This window comes from Vigna unguiculata, chromosome 2, assembly GCF_004118075.2.
Source record: "Vigna unguiculata cultivar IT97K-499-35 chromosome 2, ASM411807v1, whole genome shotgun sequence".
Lineage (NCBI taxonomy): Eukaryota > Viridiplantae > Streptophyta > Magnoliopsida > Fabales > Fabaceae > Vigna > Vigna unguiculata.
The window spans coordinates 10,358,402-10,383,422 of record NC_040280.1 but is presented as its reverse complement, the minus strand read 5'-3'; the positions used below and the strand labels follow the sequence as shown (position 1 = coordinate 10,383,422).

The window sequence follows — 25,021 nt, the reverse complement described above, 5'->3', positions numbered from 1 at the left end:
TGATGGTGGTGGATGTGGATGGTGGTGGTGGTGGTGGTGGTAGTGGTGTTGTTGGTGCTGGTGGCGGTGATTGTCTTCTTGGTTGCTTAGTGGTGGTGGTGGATGTGGATGGTGGTGGTGGTCGGGTTGGTGGTGGTGGTGATGGTGGTAGTGGCGTTGTTGGTGCTAGTGGCGGTGATTGTGTTCGTGGTTATGGTAGTGGTGGTGGCTGTTGTTGTGGTGACCGGGGTGGTAATTATGGTAGTTGTGGTGATTGTGATGCTTGTAGTTATGGTTGTGGTGGTTGTGGTGGTGCGGTGGTGGTGCTGCCCGTAGTGGAGGTGGTGGTGATGGTGGTGGTGTTGGTGATGGTGGGGGTTGTGGTTTTAGTGGTGGTGGTGATAGTGTTTGTGGTGTGGTAGGGGTGGGGATGATGGTTCAGGGTGGTGGTCGTGGTTGTTGTGGTGATGGTGGTGATGGTGGTGGTCGTGGTGGCGATTGTGGTGGTGGTCACGGTGATAGTGGTGGTCGTGGTGGCGGTTGTGTTGGTGTTCATCGTGGTGGTGGTGGTGCCGTTGGTTGTGGTGGTAGTAGTAGAGGTGGTGGCGGTTATGGTGGTTGTGGTGGTGTTGGCTGTGGTGGTGGTAGTGGTGGTGGTGGTGGCGGTGGTGGTGGCCAAGGCGGTCGTTCTGGTAGCGATGGTGGTTGTGGTGGTGGTCGTGGTGTTTTTGTGGTGGTGGTGGATGTGGAGGGTGTGGTGGTGGGGTTTGTGGTGGTGGTGGTAGTGGCAGTGTTGGTGGTGGTGGCGGTGATTGTGTTGGTGGTTATGATAGTGGTGGTGGCATTGGTTATGGTGGTGGTGGTTGTTGTGGTGGTGTTGGGTGTGGTGGTGGTGGTGGTGGTGGTGGTGGTGGTGGCAGTGGTTGTCGTGGTTGTGGTGGTGTTTTTTGTGGTGGTGGTGGTGGTGGTGGAGGGGATGGTGGTGGTGGTGGTAGTGGTGGTGGTGATTGTCGTGGTAGTGGTGTTGGTGGTCGTGACGGTGGTGGCTATGGTGATGGTGGTGGTTGTGGTGGTGGTGGTGGTTGTCGTGATGGTAGCCAACGCGAGGGTGTGCCGGTGGTGGTGGTGGTGGCAGTGCGGTTAGTGGTTGTGGTGGTGGTGGTGGTGTTGGTGGATGTGCTGGTGATGGTCATGGTGGTGGTGGTGGTTGTGGTTGTGGTGGTGTTGGCCACGGTAGTCATTGTGGTAGTTGTGGTGGTGCTGGTGGCTGTGGTGGTGGTGGTGGTGGCCATGACGATGGATGTGGTAGCCATAGGTGGTGGTGGAGGTCGTGGTTGTTTAGTGTTGGTGGTGGTGGATGTGGAGGGTGTAGTGGCGGTGGTTGTGGTGATGGTGGTGGTTGTGGTGGTGGCGGCGATTATAGTGGTGGTGGTTCTAGTGGTGGTAGCCGACATGGGTGTCGTTGCGGTGGTCGTGGTGGTGGTCGTAGGGTTGGTGGCTATGGTGGTGGTGGTGGTGATTGTCGTTGTGGTGGTGGTGGTTTTTGCAGTTGTGGTGGTTAGTGTTATGGTCGTTTTGCTACTGGTGGTGGTTATGGAGGTGGTGGTGGTGGTGGCGGTGGTGGCGGTAGTGGTGGTGGAGGTAGTGGCGTAGGCGTTGGTTATGGTAGTGGTGGTGGCCGTGGTGGAGTTCGTGGTCGTGGTGGTGGTGGTGATTGTGGTAGTGGTGGTGATGATGGTGGTGGTGGCGGTGGTCCTCGTTGCGGTGGAGGTGGTGGTGGGGGTCGTGGCCGTGGGTGTAGTGGTGGTGGTGGTGGGTTGTGGTAGCGGTGGTGATGGTGGTGGTGGTGGTGGCCGTTGTGGGGGTGGTCGTGGTGGCCGCGGTGGTTGTAATGGTAGTGGTGGTAGTGGTTGTGGTGGTGGTAGCCGTGGAGGTGGTGGGTCTTGTTGTGATGGTAGGGGTCATTGTCGTGTGGGTGGTGGTGGCAGTGGGTGTGGTGGTAGTGACTGTTGTGGGGTTGGCCATGGTGGTGGTGGTCGTGGTCGTGGTTGGGGTGGTGGATTACAGTTTGGTCTCGTAAGAACAAGTTTAGGGTTAAAGATTCAGGGTTTATGGTTTAGGGTTCACGATTCAGGATTCAGGGTTTAGGGTTTAGGGTTTATGGTTTAGGGTTTATGGTTTAGGGTCCACGATTCAGGATTCAGGGTTTAGGATTTAAGGTTTATGGTTCAGGGTTTAGGCTTTATGGCTTAAGGTTTTAGGTTTCTGGTTTAGGGTTTACAGCTAAGGTTTAGTGTTTAGTGTTTATTGTTTAGGGTTTAGGGTTTAGTGCTTACGGTTTAATGTTTAGAGTTTAGGTTTTAGGGTTTAAGGTTTAACGTTTAGAGTTTAGGGTTTAAGGTTTCTGGTCAGTGCTTAAGGTATAGGGTGTATGGTTTGTTGTTGAGGGTGGTGGTGGTGGTCGTGGTGGCGGAGGTTGTGGTGGTGGTGGGGGTGGCCAGGGTGTTGGTGGTGGTGGCTGCGATGGGGATGGTGGTGGTGGTGGTGGTGGTGGTGGTACTTTAACTTCCGCCTCGGCCTCCTTCTTAGCTCGCATTTCATCCACCTCAACCTGCTTCAACTTTAACTTCTTCTCCACATCCACCACACAAGTTTTCAATTTCTTCACTTTGGCCTCCAGTTTCTTCTTCTCATCGACGTAACTACGCTGGTCACGCTCCACATGTGCCTTCAAACTAGCAAGTTCATCAGCAAGTTTCTTCTTGTCCCTGGCACCGATTTCCTCCTGCATCATCTATGACAACCTTTATCCCAACACGAGACCCCGAGAAAGGTATTCATTTATCGCCTTCATAACCAAACCTTTATCCTAACACAAAAATACAAAAACATGCATGATTGAATACCCTACTTCAATAATAGAACCAAGCGGCCCAACTTCACCAAACATCCAACATAACGACCAAACTCTAACACAAGAAGCATAGTGGCCCACCTTTACCGCAAAAAATATAATGAGACCAACTAACAAGAGAACAACCTTTTCTCACAGTAGAATATGCAGCCAAAGCATATATCGAGTCTATATGTTATTATGTTCCTCAAGATTGGGGGGCTGGTATGTCCATAGGGTACACAGCCAAAGGCCACAAATGAAAATTGCCAAAACAGAACATAGCGGCCCCAAAACAAAACATAGCGGCCCCAAATGCGCAACACAAACCTAGCAACAAAGAAATCACAATAAGTTTATACGTCATTACACTCCTCAAGACTGGAAGGCTGATGTCCTTACCACACACCACACCAAAGTATGTGGCCAGCAACAATCCTTTGGGTTGTACACTCTGGGCCGAATACTCCCATTTGTAGTATGCGGTTACGAGCAATCCTTTGGGCCGCATACTCTGTCCTGGATATGCCCATCTGTAGTATACGGTCACAAGCAATCATCTAGACCGCATACTGTATACAAATACGACCATCAACAATCCCCCTTAGACTACCTACTTTACATTAAAGAGCCCAAAGAGGCAAGCAACCTAAATCCAGCTAAAACCGCTTAGATGATCAAGACAAACAAGAAGCACCCAACCACTGAGATCTTCATGACCGCATACCGGATACTAACCACTTAGAGCCCCCCTCACGAGTATGTTGTACCCGGCAATGGCAGCTCACTAACGCCAACCGTTAACTCTTGAAGGACCTCCTAGTAATTTCTCTCCTTACCATTGAACCTAGGAATACCCAGAAAAGGGAATATTGGGCAAGAATGCCCATTACAAGTAGGACCCATAGGTAAAAAGTATAAATAGCATACTATTTTATGCATTGATTACGCATTAAAATATTCTCTGAAACCCTGACATATCTAGTGCTGACTCAGGCAACAGAGTGTCTTTTGCAAGTCCCCCTACGCCATCCTTGGAGTCCCTCTGGAGCAAGAGAAGATTCACCAGCGATCAAATACTAGAACTCTCCAACAGATTTGTGGATTACAGTTTGGTCTCGCAAGAACAAGTTTAGGGTTCAGGATTCAATGTTTATGGTTTAGGGTTTATGGTTCATGGTTCAAGATTAAGGATTCAGGGTTTAGGGTTCACGGTTTTGGGTTTTGGGTTCAGGGTTTAGGGTATATGCCTTAAGGTTTCGGGTTTGCAGTTATGGTTTAGTGTTCAGTGTTTATGGTTTAGGGTTTAGCGTTTACGGTTTAATGTTCAGAGTTTAGGGTTTAGGGTTTAAGGTTTAACGTTTAGAGTTTAGGGTTTAAGGTTTATGGTCAGTGTTTAAGGTCTAGGACGTATGGTTTATTGTTGAGGGTGGTGGTGGTGGCTAGGGTGGTGGTGGTGGTGGTGGTGGTGATGGTCGTGGAGGTGGTGGTTGTTGTCGTGGACGCGGTTGTGGTAGTGGTGGTTAGGGTTTACTGTTTAGTGTTTATGGTTTAGGGTTTACGGTTTAGGGTTTAAGGTTTAAGGTTTAGGGTTTAGGGATTATGGTTTAGGGTTTAGGGATTATGGTTTAGTGGTGAGGGTTTAGGGTTTATTGTTTAGGGTTTAGGGTGTTGGTGGTAGCCGTTGTGGTAGTGGTGGTGACCGTGGTGGTGGTTTCTATGGGTGTGGTTGTGGTGGCAATGGTAGTGGTGTGGTGATGGCCGTTGTGATAGTGGTGGTGGTGGTGGTGGTGGTGGTGGTAGTGGTGGTGGTTGCTGTAACTATGGTGGTGGTAGTGGTTGTGGTGGTGGTGGTGGTGGTGGCGGCGATGGTGGTGGTGGTGGTGGCGTTGTGGTAGTGGTGGTGATGGTGGTGATGGTGGTGGTGGTGGTGGTGGTAGTGGTGCTGATCGTGGTGGTGGTTGTCGTGGTGGTTGTGGTGGTGGTGGTGGTGGCCGTGGTGGTGTATGGTGGAATTGGTGATGGTGATGGTGGTTGTGGTGGGGGACGTATTTGTGGTGGTGGTTGTGGTGGTGGTTATGGTGTTAGTGATGGTTATCGTAGTAATGGTGTTGGTGCTGGTGGTGCTGGTGGTTGTGGAAGTGGTGGTGATAGTGGTGGTGGTGGGGGTTGTCATGGTGGTGGTGGTGGTGATGGATGTCGTGGTGGTTATGGTGGCAGTGGTGGTGGTGGTGGTGGTGGTGGTTGACGTCCTTATGGTGACAATTGTGGGGGTGGTTGCGGTCGTGGTTGTAGTGGTGGTGATGGTGGTAGCTGTGGCGGTGGTGGCGATGGTGGCCGTGTGGTTGTGGTGATGGTGGTAGTGGTAGTTGTGATGGTGGCGGTGGTAGTGGTGGTTGTAGTGGTTGTGGTGGTTGTGGTGGTTGTGGTGGTGTTGGTTGTGGTGGTGGTGGTGGAGGGGATGGTGGAGGCGGTGATCGTGGTGGTGGCCTTGGGGTTGGTGGCTGTGGTGGTGGATGTGCTGGTGATGGTCGTGGTGGTAGTGGTAGCTATGGTGGTGGTGGTAGTGGTGGTGCTTGTGGTTGTGGTAGTGGTTGTGGTGGTGGTGGGGGTTGTGGTGGTGGTAGCTGTGGTGGTGGTGGTAGTGGTGGTGTCCGTGGTGATGGTGGCGGTGGTCGTGGTTGGGGTGGTGGATTACAGTTTGGTCTTGTAAGAACAAGTTTAGGGTTCAAGATTCAGGGTTTATGGTTTAGGGTTTATGGTTCAGGGTTCATGATTCAGGATTCAAGGTTCAGGGTTTATGGTTTAGGGTTTAGGGTTCAGGGTTTAGGGTTTATGGCTTAATATTTATGGTTTAGGGTTTAGGGTTCAGTGTTTAGGGTTTATGGCTTAAGGTTTTGGGTTTCATGATTCAGGATTTAGGGTTTAGGGTTTTGTATTTAGGGTTTAGGGTTTAGGGTTAAGCGTTTACGGTTTAATGTTTAGAGTTTAGGTTTTAGGGTTTAAGGTTTAACTTTTAGAGTTTAGGGTTTAAAGTTTATGGTTAGTGCTTAAGGTCTAGGGTGTATGGTTTGTTATTGACAGTGGTTCTGGTGGTGGTGGTGGTGGTGGAGGTTGTGGTGGTGGTGGTTGTGGCAGCGGTGGTGGTGATGGTGGTGATGGTGATGGTGGTGGTTGTCGTAGGGTATGGTTAAGGTTTATTATTTAGTGTTTATGGTTCATTGTTTTCAGTTTAGGGTTTAGGGTTTAAGGTTTAGGGTTTCGGGTTTAAGGTTTAGTGCTTAGGGCTTAAGGTTTAGGATTTAGGGTTTATTGTTTAGGGTTTAAGGTGGTGGTGGTTGGCGTGGTGTTAGTGGTGGTGACTGTGGTGGTCGTTTCCGTGGGTGTGGTGGTGGTAGTTGTGGTAGTGGTGGTGATGGTAGTGGTGGTGGTGGTAGTGGTGGTGACCGTAGTGGTGGTTATCGTACCTATGGTGGTGGTGGTGGTGGTGGTTGTGGTGGCGGTGGTAGTGGTGGTTACGATGGTGGTGGTGGTGGTGGTGATGGTGATAGTTGTGGTTGTGGTAGTGGTGGTCGTGGTCGTGGTGGTGTATGGTGGTATTGGTGATGGTGGTGGTGGTCGTGGTAGGGGTGGTGGTTGTGGTGGTAGTTGTGGTGGTGGTGGCAGTGGTTATGGTGGTGGTGGTGGTGGTGGGTGGCCGTGGTGGTTGAGGTGGTGGTGTTCGTGGTGGTGGTGGTGGTGGTTGTGGTGATAGTGGTAGTGGTTGTGGTGGTGGTCTAGGTTTTTATGGTCATGGTTGTGGATGTTAGGGTAGTGGTGGTGATGGGGGGTGGTGGTGGTGATAGTGGTTGTGTTGTGGTAGGGGTGGGGTGATGGTTTTAGGTGTAGCGTTTAAGGTTCATGGTTGAAGGTTCAAGATTCATGGTTTAGGGTTTAGGGTTTAGGGGTTTTAGTGTTTAGGGTTTAAGGTTTCGAGGTTCCTAGTTTTGTGTTTAAGGTTTCGGGGTTTCTAGTTTAGGGTTTAAGGTTTTGGTTTAGGGTTTAGTGTTTTATGTTTACGATTTAGGGTTTAGGGTTTAGAGTTTAGGGTTTATGGTTTAAGGTTTAAGGTTTAAGGTTCTAGGTTTAGAGTTTAGGAATAAGGGTTTATGGTTCAGTGTTTAGGGTCTAAGGTGTATGGTTTATGGTTTAGGGTGCTGGTGGCTGTGGAGGTGGAGGTCGTGGTGGTGGTAGTAGTGGTGGTTGTGGCCTTGTTGTGGTGGTTGTGGTGGTGGGGGTGATGGTGGTGGTTGCCGTGGTGGTAGTGGTTCTGCTGATAGTGGTGATGGTGGTGGTCGTTTTAGCGGTTATAGTGGTGGTCATGGTGGTGGTGCCCATCGCGATGGTGGTGGTGGTAGTGGCGATGTTGGTGGTGGTGGCGGAGATTGTGTTGGTGGTTATGGGAGTGATGGTGGTCGTATAGGTCATGATTGTGGTAGTTGTGGTGATGGTGGTGGTGCTTGTGGTTATGGTGGTGGTGGTTGTGGTGATGGCCTTGGTGGCCTTGGTGGTGGCGGTTGTGGTGGTTGTGGTTGTGGGGATGGTAGGGGTGGTGGTTGTGGTGGTGGTCGTGGTGTGGTAGGGGTAGGGATGATTGATCCGGGTGGTGGTCGTGGTGGTTGTGGTGATGGTGCTGATGGTGGTCATGGTGGTGGTGTCCATCGTGGTGGTGGTAGCGGTAGCCTTGGTGGAATTGGTGGTGGTGGTGGTGATTGCCGTTGTGGTGGTGCTGGTTTTTATAGTTGTGGTGGTCTTGGTGCTAATGGTGGTTATGGTGGTGGTGGTGGTGGTGGTTGTGGCGGTGGTGGTTGTGGTTGTGGTGGTGGTGGTTGTGGTGGTGGTGGTTTTGGTGGTGGTGGTGGTGGTGGTGGTAGTGGTGGTGGTGGTGGTGGTGGCATTGGTTATCATGGTGGTGATAGTGGTGATGGTGGTGGTCATGGTGGTGGTTGTGGTGGTTGTAACCCACATGGGTGTCGTGGCGGTGATCGTGATGGTGGTCGTGGGTTGTTGGCTGTGGTGGTGGTGGTGCTACTGCTGCTGCTGGTGGATGTGCTGGTGGTGGTGATGTAGGCCATGGTGGTTGTTATGATGGTGGTGGTGGTCGTGGTGGAAGTGGTGATGGTGGGTTTGGTTGTGGTGGCGGTGGCCTTGGTGGAAGTGGTGGTGGTGGCCGTGGTGGGGGTGGTCGTGGTCACCACGGTGGTTGTAATGGTAGTGGTGGTAGTGGTTGTGGTGGTGGTAGCCGTGGAGGTGGTGGGTCTTGTTGTGATGGTGGGGGTCATGGTCGTGGGGCTGGTGGTGGCCGTGGGTGTGGTGGTGGTGGCTATTGTGGGGTGGCCGTGGTGGTGGTGGCGGTGGTCGTGGTTGGGGTGGTGGATTACAGTTTGGTCTCATAAGAACAAGTTTAGGGTTCAAGATTCAGGGTTTATGGTTTAGGGTTTATGGTTCAGGGTTCACGATTCAGGGTTTAGGGTTTAGGGTTTATGATTTAGGGTTTAGGGTTCAAGGTTTAGGGTTTATGGCTTAAGGTTTCGGGTTTCTAGTTTAGGGTTTACGATTAGGGTTTAATGTTTAGTGCTTATTGTTTAGGGTTTAGCGTTTACCGCTTAATGTTTAGAATTTAGGTTTGTGGTGGTGGTGGTTGTGGTGATGGTGGTGATGGTGGTGATGGTGGTGGTCGTGGTGGCGGTTGTGGTAGTGGTCAAGGTGGTGGTGTCCATCGCGGTGGTGGTGGTGGTGGTGGCAATTGTTATCATGGTGGTGGTGGTTATGGTAGTGGTAGCCGACATGGGTGTCGTGGCGGTGGTCGTGCTGGTGGTCGTGGGGTTGGTGGCTGTGGTGCTGGTGGTGCTTGTGTTGGTGCTGGTGGATGTGCTGGTGATGGCCGTGGTGGTGGTGGTAGCTGTGGTTTTGGTGGTGGTGGTGGTTGTGATGGTGGTGGTGGTCGTGCTGGTGGTTGTGGTGGTGGTTTTGGTTATGGTGGTGGTGGCCTTGGTGGAAGTGGTGGTGATGGTGATTGTTGTTGTGGTGACCGGGGTGGTAATTATGGTCGTTGTGGTGATTGTGGTGCTTGTAGTTATGGTTGTGGTGGTTGTGGTGGTGGCGGTGGTGGTGCTGCCTGATGAAGGATTGACCCCAACCAAGGATGAAGGTACATGCTTAAGAAGACTAAGCATGTTTAAAAAGGAAGTTCACTAATCCTTCATCCCTTTCATTTGTGTTTGTTATTTTTGATTCCCTAAGTTGACTTAGTTGAATCAACTTTAGTTGACTTGTTGACCTTTGACTAGGTTTGACTTGTTCACTATAGTTGACTTGACTTAAGCCAACATGCTAATCTATGTTTATTTGCTTTGTAGGTTAATTAGGAGTAAGAAAGCAATGCTAGGTGGCGCATGGTGATTGGGGAGCATAAATGATGTGGAGGAGAGAGTAAAGCAAAGGCATAAAGCATAAAGTAAAAGGCATGAAGCAAGTGTACCTATGTACCTTTGGTCTCCTTTGTTTTTAGCACACTTTGACCACTTTTTGGAGACATATGAGACACATTCTTTGTCTCCTTTTGTGCTAGAACGAAATTAGCCTTGCACACACCATAGTTAGCTCTTTTATCTCTCATTTTTGTAACCTTATTTGACCTAGTTTCTAGAAGCTAGGGTTAGGTTTTTGTAGAGACATCCTTAGGTATCTTTTATTTGCTTAGAGGCCCCTAAACTCTTCTATATAAGGGGTGCTCCTAGACATGTAAAAGGCTTGAACATTTTGAAGTAAAAACACTCTTGTGTCTCAACCATTTGTGAGAGTTTCCTCCCTTGGGAGTGAATACTTTTAAGCCTTATCTTGCATAGCAAGTGGCGGCACACATCCACTCATCTTCAAGGTTGCCATGGCTTCTAGCCTAGCCTTGTAGTGGCGTGCTTCTCACATTTTTACCATTTCTTTCCTTTCCATTTTATGTTTTCTTCTTCCTTTAATTGTTCTTTGTTTTCTATGGTTTATTTGCATTCCATTTCCTTTTTGTTTTGAATCAATCCATCATCTTCTTCTCTTGAGCTTTGTGAAAGGAACCTTCACATCTAGATAGCTTGCTATCTTAATGTCCAGTGGGGATTTCGCTTAGCTTTCTTAATCAACTCACACCATATTCAATAATATTAAAAAGGAACAACATAATCCTTCATCATTTGGTATCTAGAGCTTTGGTTGTCCTTGAATATGGTGTTTTCATGTTCTAACCTTGTCTTGTGTAGCTATCTTTGAATGGTCCACATGGCAGAAACTGTTCACGATTTTAAAAGATTAAACTGCACCTCCTCAGTTGTCCAAAAATTACTTTCTTGATGTCAAAAGAAAGCTCTGTTAGTCTAGTTTTTAACAAAAAAAGAACCAATGCATTTGGAGTTCTGTGGAGAGAGTTATGATTAAAATAGTAAGCAAAGGTCAGAGCTGCCGAGATCACCGCGAATCAACGTTTTTCAGGTTATGTTGGGCAGTTTTGGCTACTGTTTTTGTTACTCTTCTTACTCCTAAATGTTGTTGGATAACATGTCTTTGTGTGCTTAATCATTGACCTTCATTTCCAAAAGTTTAAATGCATGATAACTACATGTTTGAGTCTTTAAATGTGCCTAACTTTGCTTGAGTCATATGTCATACGCTAGCTTGAAGTTTTCTTATTCTTGTTATTCCAAGTATTTGAATATTGCATTCACCTTATGTTTTGTTTGATGTATGCTCCTTGGACTTGATTTTGGCCTAAAATTTGGGAACTAAGTGTCCAAGCCACCCAAAACACCTTTCTCATCATTTTGTGAAACTAGTTTTTGAAAGAAGAAAAATTTTGGTACACTTTTACAATCTTACTAAGAGCAAGATGGCTCTTTGATGAACCAAAAGTGTGTTTGTCACTAAGTGTTATGCTACTAGTTTTCATGCTTGAGAAATGGGTGATATTGGCAAATTAGTTCCATTCTTTGACTTGGTTATGATCTTTCTTGGTGTATGCATGATTTAGGACTAGGAATGCATGTTCAAGTATTTTCCATGTCATTCTTATAATGTGCTTTTCTTGTTTTAGTCTTGTTAAAAGTTTGTCTCAAACTTTTCTTCTTTAGAGTTTAGCATTTCTTGTTTTTGTGCTTTTCTTGATTGTCTTTAGGTACTCTTGGTTTTGTCATAGTAAGTTTGTCTTCTTGAAATTCTTGAGTGTTTGAACCGAGCCACTTGTACGCAAGAAAAGGATTTTTGAACAAAGTTTTTTCTTCACTCCTTGGAGGAGCTTTGAGTGTAGCCTTGCCTTGTTACTTTGGGAGAGTGATGTAAACACTTGGGTCACATTTTGGGTTGGAATTGGTCTCGGTTTTCATGTTGTCTAACCCCTAATTCATTTATTTTGTCTCGGATTTGAGTGTTTTTGTTATAGGAATCATGGCAAGTTCATCAAATGCACCTACACCAAACAAAAACAATACATTGATGAGATTGCTTCGGGATTTGGAGTTGTCTAGGAAGGAGGCCTTTGAACAATTGAGAAAAGACAAGGAGCAAAGTGACCTAAGAATCCAAGAGCACATTCAAAGGCTTGAAGCTAAAGAGCAAGAAAGAGGGGCTAGGAAAAGAGGGCATTTTAGGCGCAACCCATCACAAGAGAAGCAAACTCCAAAGATTCCTAAGTTCTATGGAGGAAGTGATCCCAAAATCTTCCTTGATTGGGAAGCTAAAGTTGATCAAATTTTCAATGAAAATCATGTAAAGGATCAAACACAAGTTGATCTAGTAGTGTTAGGATTTTTTGAGTATGCCAAAACTTGGTGGCATAAAGTTTGTAAAAATTATGACCAAGGGCCACCCGCGGCTTCTTGGATGGACATTAAAACTCTTATGCGCGCTAGATTTGTTCCTCCCTCCTATAGGAAGGAACTTCTTTTGAAGCTCCAAAGGCTTCACCAAGGTCCTATGTGTGTGAGTGAGTACTTTAAAGAATTAGAGTCTCAAATGTTTAGGGTTGGAATAAGAGAAACTAACAAAGAAAAAATGAAAAGGTTTGTGAATGGTCTTAGGAGAGACATACAAGACCAAGTAGAGTTGTATGAGTACTCCACTCTTCAAAATGTTTTCACAGTTGCTCTTAGGATTGAAACTCATTTGAAAAGAAAGAATAGGGCAAGGAAGAGTTACTCACCCAACCACTACTATAGTCACTCATGGAAGGGAAAAGCTAAAGAGAAACATGATAAATTTCCTTCTAAGTCTCACGAAGCACCATCAAGTAAAGTTAAGTTACCAAGTGGTCACACTCACCATTCCACTTCTCAAAGATCAAGTTCCATTAAATGTTTTAAATGTTTGGGGTATAAACACATTGCTTTGAATTGCCCAATCAAGAAGACAATGATCTTAAAGAAGAGTGATGATGAGAGTGAACATTTTTCTTCCCCTTTTCCCCAAAATACTTCTTCCCACACTTCTTCAATTGAAAGGACTAAACCCTTTGAATGTGGATTGTTAATGGTAAGGCGCCAACTAGGGCAAGTTCCCAAAGAACTTGATCCTTCTCAAAGACAAAACCTTTTTCATGGAGGGTGCCTTATCAATGACAAGATATGTCACTTCATCATAGATAGTGGAAGTTGTGTAAATATGGCTAGCCCAAGGGTGGTGGACAAGTTTGGCTTGAAAACAATTCCTCATGTCAAACCCTACAACCTATCATGGCTTAAGGAAGAAGAAATAAAAGTAACTAAACAAGTCCTCATTAACTTTTCAATTGGCAATTTTAAGGATGAGGTATTATGTGACATTGTGCCTATGGAAGCCAACCATATTTTGCTAGGTAGGCCATGGCAATTTGATAGAAAAGTTGTTTATGATGGCCATGCAAACACTTATGTTTTCTCCTCCCTAGGAAAGAAGTTCACAATCCTACCTCTCCCACCTCCACAAGAAAATGAGGACAAAAATAAAATAAAAGATGAAAAAGAAAAAGAAAAGGGGCAAGCTTTCACCAAGGAGTTACTTGCCTACAAAAAGAGTTTTTCAAAGCAAGAGGTGCAACACCACTCTTCATTCTCTTCCCAAACAAAGAGAGATGAACAAAAACACAAGCAAGAAAAGGAGAGTGGCATTAAAAAGAAAGAGGGCATCTCCAAGACTAGGGATCAAATCATTAAAGATGAAGAAAGTTCTCATAAACTCAAGTCAAGCTCCATCAACAAAGACTTCAAGAATTTGAGGTCAAATTCTCTCCAACAAGGGGAGAATGATAAAGGATTGATCACTACCAAGGATGATGGCCCATGGCACATGCTTAGAAGAAAGGGAGTTCCTTGATCCCTTCCTTTGCTTTTATTTTCTTTAGTTTAAAATTCCTTTAAGTTGGCTTGGTTGACTATTTTGAGTTGACTTGTTGACCTTGACTTTGGGTTGACTTGTTGACTCAAAAGATTAGCTTAACCTTAAACCAACATGCTAATAAATTCCTTAATTTGCTTTTGTAGGAATAAGAAAGGAGGAGGACCACATAGGAGACACTTGGCGTCCTAAGGAAGAGAGAGAAGGAATAAGACTTTCTAGAAGCATCTAGAAAGAGGAGGCCCACATGCCTTGGACACCAAGTCTTCTAGAATGTTCTAGAACCTTCCTTTGGGAGCCTTGGCTGATGTGACCCCAATAAGGCTTATAGCATTGGGCCAACGTCTAGGCCCAATCTTTTTAATTTCTTTTAAATTTCTTTTATTTTTAATTACATATAACTTGTCTAATTGGGTTTTTTTTGTTAAATGCAGTCTTTTATTTCCAAGCTGCCCATTAATATTGGGCCTGCGGCCCAATTCACCACACCCATGCTTTCCATCAATAAGCATCATCATGTGGGCCATGATCCCATCTGCGGCCTAAGTCAACCTTTATCACACCAGCCATTTCTCCCATATATCAGCAATGGGCTGCATCTCCTTCCTTCAAGAAATCCAAACTTGATCACGCGTACCACACGCTGTTGGAGAACAGCCCGCACACCTGCAAGCTGCACAAATGCCTTCTGCACCCCCATCCTGCAGCAGCCAACATTGTTTTGTTAGATCACCTTTATTGGGCCGAGCCCAATTCATCTAACTACAGGGTTGCCAACGTCTACCATCATTTGTGTCCACCAGATTTGTGAATCAGGGAACCCTCACTTCAGCATCACGCGAACGTGCCGTCTGCATCTTCAAGAGTTTCTTTTCACTAGGGTTCTCCACTGCTTCACGCATTCCATACCATTAATTAGGGTTCCTGATCCACATTTGGTTCACACCTTCCATTGTAGGTGTTAGGGTTCCGTTAGCTTTTGTTTTCCTTTCTTCATTCTTCTCTCTCGCCGTTAGGAACATGTTAGACGGCGCTTCTATCTTCCGTTTTCTTTCTGGTTGCCATTCGATCTATAAAATGGCAAGCCTTCTGATGTAAAAGCCAGCTTTGATGAATGAAATACTTTGGTAGAGAACACTCCCACATTCGTCAGCTCACCTTAAACCCTAGGATAGGTCATTACCGACTCGGATTGCCCAAACCAGTGAGAAACCAGATCGAATCGAGTCTCATGTTCATTCCGCTGCGTTTTTCCTCGCTTCCTGCGAGATTCAATCAGTAGAACACCGATTGGGGAGAGGTTTCCGGCGACTACCGCTACGGAGGAGCCTCATCATTGGCCATGAAGACTTGCCACCTAGATGGCTTGGACGAAAATTCACCCATGTGCACCCTAGGATGACCTACTTTCTAGAACATGCTGGGTTTCTTTTGTAATCCTTTAACTTAGTTGTTTGCTAAGGGGCCCCTAGACTTGTCTATTTAAGGGGACCTCTAACACTTGTACAAGGGTTGAACATTTTGGGAGAAATTATACACTTTGTGTTTCAACCTTTTGTGAGAGCATTCCTCCTTAGGGAGTGGAGTTCTTTCAAGCCTTATCTTGCCTTGGCAAGTGGCGGCATACACCACTCATCTTCAAGGTTGCCATGGCTTCTTCTAGCCTAGCCTTGTAGTGGCGTGAATCCTCCATTCTTCCCATTTCCCTTGCTTTTCATTTTATGTTTCTTTACTCTTCTTGGTTTATATTGTTTCTATTATATGTTTTTCCTTTTGATTTCTTACTCCCCATCAATCCATTCTCCTCTCTAGAACCTTGGAAAGGAACCTTCACATCTAGATAGCTTGCTATCTTAATGTCCAGTGGGGATTTCCTTGGTTTTCTTAATCAACTCACACCATATTCAATAATCTTAAAAAGGAACAAGATAATCCTTCATATTGGAAATTTTAAAGATGAGGTGTTATGTGATGTTGTGCCTATGGAAGAAACTCATATTTTGTTAGGTAGGCCATGGCAATTTGATAGAAAAGTCTTTATGATGGCCATGCTAACACCTATGCTTTCTCCTTCCAAGGCAAGAAGTTCACACTCCTACCTCTCTCACCCAATCAAGCAAATGAGGACCAAAATAAAGTGAAAGATAAGAGAGAAAATGAAAAAGAAAAGAGCAAGTTACCTCCAAAGTGTTACTTGCCTCTAAAAAATATTTTCAAAGCAAGATGGACATCACCATTCTTTCTTCTCTTGCAAGGCTCAAAAGGAAGACCCAATGCGCAAGCATGAGAAGAAGAGTGGTCTAGAAAAGAGGATGGCCTAACCAAAGCTAGGGGTAGTACCCTTAGAAAAGATGGAACAAGAGCTCATAAAAGGGAGGCACAAAACCTCCCCCAAATCAAGTCAAGCTCCATCTACAAAGGCTTAAAGAATTTGTGGTCAAATTCTCTCCAAGAAGGGGAGGATGATGAAGGATTGACCCCAACCAAGGATGAAGGTACATGCTTAAGAAGACTAAGCATGTTTAAAAAGGAAGTTCACTATCCTTCATCCCTTTCATTTGTGTTTGTTATTTTTGATTCCCTAAGTTGACTTAGTTGAATCAACTTTAGTTGACTTGTTGACCTTTGACGAGGTTTGACTTGTTCACTATAGTTGACTTGACTTAAGCCAACATGCTAATCTATGTTTATTTGCTTTGTAGGTTAATTAGGAGTAAGAAAGCAATGCTAGGTGGCGCATGGTGATTGGGGAGCATAAATGATGTGGAGGAGAGAGTAAAGCAAAGGCATAAAGCATAAAGTAAAAGGCATGAAGCAAGTGTACCTATGTACCTTTGGTCTCCTTTGTTTTTAGCACACTTTGACCACTTTTTGGAGACATATGAGACACATTCTTTGTCTCCTTTTGTGCTAGAACGAAATTAGCCTTGCACACACCATAGTTAGCTCTTTTATCTCTCATTTTTGTAACCTTATTTGGACCTAGTTTCTAGAAGCTAGGGTTAGGTTTTTGTAGAGACATCCTTAGGTATCTTTTATTTGCCTTAGAGGCCCCTAAACTCTTCTATATAAGGGGTGCTCCTAGACATGTAAAAGGCTTGAACATTTTGAAGTAAAAACACTCTTGTGTCTCAACCATTTGTGAGAGTTTCCTCCCTTGGGAGTGAATACTTTTAAGCCTTATCTTGCATAGCAAGTGGCGGCACACATCCACTCATCTTCAAGGTTTGCCATGGCTTCTAGCCTAGCCTTGTAGTGGCGTGCTTCTCACATTTTTACCATTTCTTTCCTTTCCATTTTATGTTTTCTTCTTCTTTTAATTGTTCTTTGTTTCTATGGTTTATTTGCATTCCATTTCCTTTTTGTTTTGAATCAATCCATCATCTTCTTTCTCTTGAGCTTTGTGAAAGGAACCTTCACATCTAGATAGCTTGCTATCTTAATGTCCAGTGGGGATTTCGCTTAGCTTTCTTAATCAACTCACACCATATTCAATAATATTAAAAAGGAACAACATAATCCTCATCACTGCCCGTAGTGGAGGTGGTGGTGGTGGTTGGTGATGTTGGTGATGGTGGGGGTTGTGGTTTTGGTGGTGGTGGTGATAGTGTTTGTGGTGTGGTAGGGGTGGGGATGATGGTTCAGGGTGGTGGTCGTGGTTGTTGTGGTGATGGTGGTGATGGTGGTGATGGTGGTGGTCGTGGTGGCGATTGTGGTGGTGGTCATGGTGATAGTGGTGGTCGTGGTGGCGGTTGTGTTGGTGTTCATTGCGGTGGTGGTGGTGTCGTTGGTTGTGGTGGTAGTGGTGGTTATGGTGGTTGTGGTGGTGTTGGTTGTGGTGGTGGTAGTGGTGGTGGTGGTGGCGGTGGTGGTGGCCAAGGCTTGTTCTTGATGAAGGATTGACCTCAACCAAGGATGGAGGCACATGCTTAACAAGACTAAGCATGTTTAGAAAGGAAGTTCATTAATCCTTTATCCCTTTTAGTTGGCTTAGTTGTAATTTTTTGATTCCCTAAGTTGGCTTAGTTGAATCAACTTAGTTGACTTGTTGACCTTGACTAGGATGGTGGTGGTGGTGGTGGCCGTGGTGGGGGTGGTCGTGGTGGCCGCGGTGGTTGTAATGGTAGTGGTGGTAGTGGTTGTGGTGGTGGTAGCCGTGGAGTGGTGGGTCTTGTTGTGATGGTGGGGGTCATTGTCGGGTGGGTGGTGGTGGTAGTGGGTGTGGTGGTGGTGATTGTTGTGGGGTTGGCCATGGTGGTGGTGGTGGTCGTCGTGTTTGGGGTGGTGGATTACAGTTTGGTCTCGTAAGAACAAGTTTAGGGTTAAAGATTCAGGGTTTATGGTTTAGGGTTTATGGTTTAGGGTTCACGATTCAGGATTCAGGGTTTAGGGTTTAGGGTTTATGGTTTAGGGTTTATGGTTCAGGGTCCACGATCCAGGATTCAGGGTTTAGGGTTTAGGGTTTATGGTTCAAGGTTTAGGGTTTATGGCTTAAGGTTTCAGGTTTCTGGTTTAGGGTTTACGGTTAGGGTTTAGTGTTTAGTGTTTATTGTTTAGGGTTTAGGGTTTAGTGCTTACGGTTTAATGTTTAGAGTTTAGGTTTTAGGGTTTAAGGTTTAACGTTTAGAGTTTAGGGTTTAAGGTTTATCGTCACTGCTTAAGGTATAGGGTGTATGGTTTGTTGTTAAGGGTGGTGGTGGTGGTCAAGGTGGCGGAGGTTGTGGTGGTGGTGGGGGTGGCCAGGGTGTTGGTGGTGGTGGCTGCGGTGGGGGTGGTGGTGGTGGTGGTGGTACTTTAACTTCCGCCTCGGCCTCCTTCTTAGCTCGCATTTCATCCACCTCAACCTGCTTCAACGTTAACTTCTTCTCCACATCCACCACACCAGTTTTCAATTTCTTCACTTTGGCCTCCAGTTTCTTCTTCTCATCGACGCAACTACGCTAGTCACGCTCCACATGTGCCTTCAAACTAGCAAGTTCATCAGCAAGTTTCTTCTTGTCCCTGGCACCGATTTCCTCATGCATCATCTATGACAACCTTTATCCTAACACGAGACCCCGAGAAAGGTATTCATTTATCGCCTTCATAACCAAACCTTTATCCTAACACAGAAATACAAAAACATGCATGATTGAATACCCTACTTCAATAATAGAAACAAGATGCCCAACTTCACCAAACATCCAACATAGCGACCAAACTCTAACACAAGAAGCATAGCGGCCCACCTTTACCGCAAAAAATATAACGACACCAACTAACAAGAGAACAACCTTTCTCACAATAGAATATGCAGCCAAAGCATATATCGAGTCTATACGTTATTATGTTCCTCAAGATTGGGGGGCTGGTATGTCCATAGGGTACACAGCCAAAGGCCACAAATGAAAATTGCCAAAACAGAACATAGCGGCCGAAAAACAAAACATAGCGGCCCCAAATGCGCAACACAAACCTAGCAACAAAGAAATCACAATACGTTTATACGTCATTACACTCCTCAAGACTGGAAGGTTGATGTCCCTACCACACACCACACCAAAGTATGTGGCCACCAACAATCCTTTGGGTTGTACACTCTGGGCCGAATACTCTGATGAGTGCGTATTTTTGCCCTCATTCAGTATTTAACTCTGGGTATTTAATTGAATTTGTGTGCTTAAAGAGTGATTTAATTGATAATTCTGTTAATTAGACTGTTTAAGCATGTGTGATAAAATTGTCTTAAAAAGTGATTTTTTCACACACTTATCCTTTTGCACTCCTGGGCAAAATCAAGCAATTTCAAAACTTCTTCTGAGGTATTTTATTTCACATCGACACTGGATCAAAGGAATGAACCTTACTTGAGACAAATAATATTCTAGAAATCAAATTATCATGTATATACAAACGGAAAGGTTCTTTTTTTCACACATGAGTTAATCTTTTGAATTCACAAGACAATCAATTATGAAAGAAAGCACTCAAGTTAAATGTGTATTTTCTCACCAAAATTCTCTCAAGTGTTTTGGCTTGTGTTTTCACTCAAAATACTCATGTAAGCAAACTCTCATAATACTTAACAAGACTCTAATATTCACAAACTTTCAGAAAATATGCATTCAAAGATCTTGAGGACTTTTCACAGGTTATAACAGGGCCAAGGCAAAGGTAGGAAAATTTTAAGACTCTTGGGTTTTTGAAATAGTAATGTAGGAAGAATAATGGAGCATAATTTCAAAAACAAGTCTTTTTCGTTTATTGCTTTGTTGCTCTCTTTTTTTTTAGAAAGCAATTATTTCAACACTTTTTCATCAACAATTTTTCCTTTTGCCATTTTTATTAATTTGTGGGTGAGGTACTCACCCACACACTTTATTCCTCAACCATTCCTGAACATAATCCATTAGCTCCTTCTTTCTTCCTAAGGTAGAATATGGTCTTTTTCTTTTCAAGGTTATGCAATAGGCTTAAAACAAGAAAAAGAGGTTTAAAGCTCAAAGGGGCTACCAATGGATTAATATCAAGGTGGGCTTATTTGGCCAAGTAGCTAAAACAAAAAATGCCTCAGTCATATCAAATCATGCATATTCACCTAAGATGCAAACAAAAGAGTCAAGCTAAACATTTGAGTATAAACAAACATGAGCAAGTCACTCAAGAAAAAATATAGGAATGACATATGGCAATTCATCCTTTACATTAAGGCTCAAGACTCACAAGGTCAAATTCTTTCACAAAAGATTTAATCAAGAAATTCTCAAATCAACTCAATTAGCAAATCATAGAAACAGTCCACTCATACCAACATGACTTTTATTTTTCTAGAATTATGATCATCCCAATTATTGAATCAAATCCTAAAATCCAATGTCAATATGTTTTATTGAAAGCAGGGAAATATTTTTGGTGGATTTCTTATGAGACATATTGTTTAAAAGTTTCACTTAGTAAAAAGTTAATACTTTCACAATTTTCTCAAAAAGAAATCACAATTTTTTTATGAAAACAAAAACAAAAATTGAAAAACAAAAAAAAAAAAATCCTACCTACAGTTTGTCTCCCCACACTTATTTCAAAAAAAAATGTCCTTGATGGACTTATTTTGGGGAGAAACGAAAAATTTATGACTTTTGGCTCAATCTGGCCATATGTCAAAATTTATTTTCTTTAACTTTATAAAGTACAAGTCAGCTTGTACAATTTTATTAAAGAAAACAAAAACACATATTTTTGAAATTTTTTTAATATTTTTAAAATTAAAAACAAAAACAAAAAACAACATGCATGCAATTAAATTTTTTATCAACAATGCTTTCAAAAGAATTTGAATCTAACCTGTTTTCTTGTTGCAGCAACCTTTCTTCTTTTTCTGCAGCCATGTCAACAAAGATAACCACTGAAAACTTATTTGCATCATTCACATCAACAAACTTGATGTGTGGATGTGTGGCTTCAACTCAACTTGAGCATCATCAGTGCATTCAGATGTTAAAGGATCATCAGTAATCCTCATAATCTCACCTTGTGAGAAAATTCTGCACTTGAAGTAGTTGAATTTGCTGCTTCATCATTAACCAAGTCAGTTGCAATAGTAGATGCTTCAGCTGCATCTTCGAATATTGTTGGCTCTTCAACTGCACTTGGTTCCTCTATTGTATTATCTCACAACTTTGCTCTTGAAAATGATCATTTGTACTCATATCCTCATCAATGGGTACAACTTTATATTCACATTGAGCAGCATCAACATATCCATCAGTAGATATGTTTGTGTGAGAATCTTTAATTTCTTCATCAGCAACATCTTTAGCAAAATTGATATGTCCATCAGTAGACATATTACTATGACAATCATTATATCCATCAGTAGATATATCAATGTGATGTGATTCCGCTATTGGTTTTTCAGACTGACTCTGCAAGCTTTGTGTCGGCATTCATCATCTCTTTCTGATCTGTCTGATCATCTTCATCATTTCAGTCATCATTTTCATCATATCTTCCAAAGTGACCTTTCTCACTGCATCATTCATTAGCTGACTCAAATCTTCAGACATTTGTTCAGCTCTGATGGCCAACTTCAGAAGCACATCTTTGATTTCATGACGAAGTTCGTTAAAATCTGGATTTTCAGGAAATCTCTGATGGGGTTGAGGGGTGGTATTAACAGTTACAAGTAATTCTATGAAGTTGTTCTTACTTGCATCCCTCAACATATCAGACAATATTTGCTTATTTTCATACCACTCTTGCTCAATATTTTACATCTTTGATCAACTCGCAACCTTTCATCCATGGACTCTAATTTCTCTATAACTTCACCCATTAATATCATAACTTCCTTGTAGGATGGTCCATTGGTTGCTTCAACTTGTTGTGGTGGTACATATTGTTGCTGAAAACTATTTGGAACATATGGTTGCTGAGGTGGACACTCAGAATATGGTTGTTGCTCATATCCCAAAAAGATGATCTAGGATATAGATCATTAAATTGTCGTAAAGTTAACCCACTTATATCAGGTGCAGAAGTAGGTGTGACAATTTGTTGCTGATAATCATATGAATCACGTGGTTGCTGTGGATAGTAATCATAATTCACTTGAAAATCACACTGTTGATTATTTTCATATGAAAAACTATTTTGCATTTTTGAAAGAGGTTTTCTGAAAAGAAATAAGTTGAAAGCTTGTTGAGTAGACTTCCAGGAAAGAGAGGTGCGTCTCAATGGACAACTTAAGTACCTTGTCTTTCCTTAGCCAAAGTTTTTCCCAACTAGTTTCACAAATTTCCCAACAAAATTCCTCAAACAAAAACTATGCTTAAAAAAATAACTAAATAAAATAAAATAAAATAACTAAAGAAAAAAAATGTTAGAAAAAATTGAGAAAAAAAATGTTAGTGATAAAAAAAAATAAAATCAAAATCAAAAATAAAATCAAAAGAATATAAATAAGAACTAAAATGATAAAAATTCTAACCGTGTTCCCCGGCAACGGCGCCAAATTTGATAACGCTGTCGTTGACGCGATCAAATTAATACTACTTATCTATAACAACTTCAGTATTGTTAAGAAAGTAGTCAACAAAATAGAAAGGGTAAAGTAACCCAAAGTCGTCTCCCAACGAACACGGAATTGATTTTTAACAAATTAGTTCTTATAAAACTATACAAAGAGTTAGTCAAATAAAATAATAAAAATATGGGGATTAAGATAAACAAGATAGAAATAAAATTTAAAAGATAAAAAGAAATAAAAACAATAGTAAAGAAAATAGATTGATTCCATTGCTTTTTCAAAATAGATTCATCATCGGTTATCTAAAGATTATTGCTCAATTAATTATTATTGTAGATTTACAAATTAATCAATGTAAAGTCTCAATTAATTTGTTGGCGTTCTCACTTTTAACCAAAGTACAGTCTCAATTAAAAGTGAGAACTTTTAGATTATCCACAGTAAATTCAACCAAAGTACAGTCTCAATCAAATTTACTATGCCTAATCATGTCTATTCTTTTATCTCCTCACCAAATAAAAAGCTTAATTAATCAAAGTAAAGTCTCGATTAATTTTCATTAGAGTAAATACCTTTAACCAAAGTAAAGTCTCAATTATTGGTAAAAACTCATTTAATCACATGAAAGTTTCTAAATAAAATCAAAGTAAAGTCTCAATTAAATTTAAAAACCCTTGAACTCATATGATCAACATGCATATAGATTTAAAATCATTACTTTTACGTGATTCAAAGATAAAAGACATAGATGAATTAAAACCTCAACAATAATAAAAAGAACAAAGAAATTATTTCATTCTAACCTCAGAATCCATAATGAAATTACAATGGAATCAACCCAAGAAGTTTAGCAATCCATGGAATACAAAATAAATAAAAGAAGAATAGAGAGAAGAAAAGAGAGAGAAAGAAATTAGGTCCCCCTAAGGGTTCCTAAATTCCGAAGTGCCGAGCTTGTCTTCTACTTCTCCCTTGGTCTCTTTATATAGGAATTGGACTGGGCTTTTCTGTTGCTAAAATCTCTCAAATATCTTTTGAAATAAAGATAAAGATAAATATTCAAATATATTTGGAGAGATATAGACTATTTAACAAATATAGTTGGTTAATAATTTATGATATAATTAAATAAATTAATTATTTAAAGATATCTTATAAATTATCACCAAATAATATTTGTATTAATTTTCTAAATAGCCTATTTTCAATTTTGTAGTCCAATTTTGCAGAGGCATCCAAAAATATCAATATTTGCAGTTAAACCCCTCTCCTTTGACCAGTCTTTGACCAGAGTTGACTGTTTGACCAGCTTTTGAATGCTTGACCAGATTTGACCATTTGACTATTCAGTGTCCATTGAGAGGATGACACGTGGCAGCTCCTTCTCTCTCCCAAATTAGGGTTTCACTCTCACACTTTTCTCCAACACGTGATGATGGTTGCGGCTGTGGTGGCTGCCTTTTCTTCTCCGGCGAAGGCACGGTGGATGCTTGAAGGCGCGTTGCAGCGGCCACTTTCCATGGCTGTTCGAACAGCTGCTCTGGTTTGTCACACACGCAGGTTCATGGTCCGTCACAGTTGAGGTTCTGGTTGGTTCGTAGTGGTGGAGGCGCTGCGTTTTGCGCGATGGAGAAGGTGGTTTCCATGGCTGCTGGCGTGAGTGCGCGAAGGATTCGCAGTGCAGGTGCGCTCTGATTCGCGAATCTGGTGCGTGCTGGAGCTGCGGTGCGAACGTGGTGAGGACAACGAACGATGGTTCTGCGTCAATGGTGGCAGCGTTCCGCAATGGTGGCCGAGAGTGGTTGCAGGTGATGCTGCTGCAGTTGATGCGTCATTCACGGTGCAGTGAAGGCGTTGACGGCGTGGTGCAGGGACGGTGGTGGCGGAGCAGTAGCTGCCATGGTGGTCGTGAGTGTTGGCTGCTAGGGTTTGAGGGAAGAAGATGATGACGTGGCACTACTTAATTGGTTCACATGCATGTGCAAGGATTAATGCCACGTGGAATGTTTTAATTGGACAGATTTAAAAGTTGGGGATTGCCACATGGCCTGATCTGAGTGAGTTGGGTTTAAGTGGTAAGAGGGAGTGAAAATAGACAAATGTAGGGGTGTAGAAGTAAGTTTTTTTTGTAGCCCATTTGGAATGAGGGGAGTGCATATGTAATTTAGGGGTGCAAAAGTGATTTTTCCAAAACTTGTTAATTTCAGCCTTCTTTAGAGGTGTTTGTAATTTCAATCAATTTATTTTTCCACCTTTAAATAAGCTTAATCTTGACTTCAGCTGCATCAACAAACGTTAAAATATCCAAAAAATAATTTATGCAGCTAAAAATCACTTTTTAAGACAATTTTATCACACATGCTCAAACAGTCTAATTAACAGAATTATCAATTAAATCACTCTTTAAGCACACAAATTCAATTAAATACCCAGAGTTAAATACTAAATGAGGGCAAAAATACGCACTCATCATACTCCCATTTGTAGTATGCGGTTACGAGCAATCCTTTGGGCCGCATACTCTGTCCTGGATACAGCCATCTGTAGTATACGATCACAAGCAATCATCTAGACCGCATACTGTATACAAATACGACCATCAACAATCCCCCTTAGACTACCTACTTTACATTAAAGAGTCCAAAGTGGCAAGCAACCTAAATCCAACTACAACCACTTAGATGATGAAGACAAACAAGAAGCACCCAACCACTGAGATCCTCATGACCGCATACCGGATACTAACCACTTATAGC

General features: G+C 43.0%; 2 protein-coding genes across 2 annotated transcripts; both read left to right on the top strand.

The window, feature by feature from the left end:
• The first annotated feature begins 2 nt into the window (after nucleotides 1-2).
• LOC114174458 (loricrin-like) lies at nucleotides 3-8,307 on the top strand. The gene is made up of 13 exons (XM_028059297.1): nucleotides 3-104; nucleotides 269-415; nucleotides 1,077-1,536; nucleotides 1,579-1,688; nucleotides 1,750-2,055; nucleotides 2,163-2,233; nucleotides 3,869-4,114; nucleotides 4,961-5,040; nucleotides 5,331-5,444; nucleotides 5,505-5,661; nucleotides 7,177-7,373; nucleotides 7,494-7,697; nucleotides 7,982-8,307. The coding sequence occupies exons 1-13, from the start codon at nucleotides 3-5 to the stop codon at nucleotides 8,305-8,307; spliced, it is 2,520 nt and encodes an 839-aa protein (XP_027915098.1).
• A 271-nt stretch (nucleotides 8,308-8,578) lies between these two features.
• LOC114174457 lies at nucleotides 8,579-17,658 on the top strand. The gene is made up of 2 exons (XM_028059296.1): nucleotides 8,579-8,809; nucleotides 17,416-17,658. The coding sequence occupies exons 1-2, from the start codon at nucleotides 8,579-8,581 to the stop codon at nucleotides 17,656-17,658; spliced, it is 474 nt and encodes a 157-aa protein (XP_027915097.1).
• The last annotated feature ends 7,363 nt before the right edge of the window (nucleotides 17,659-25,021 follow it).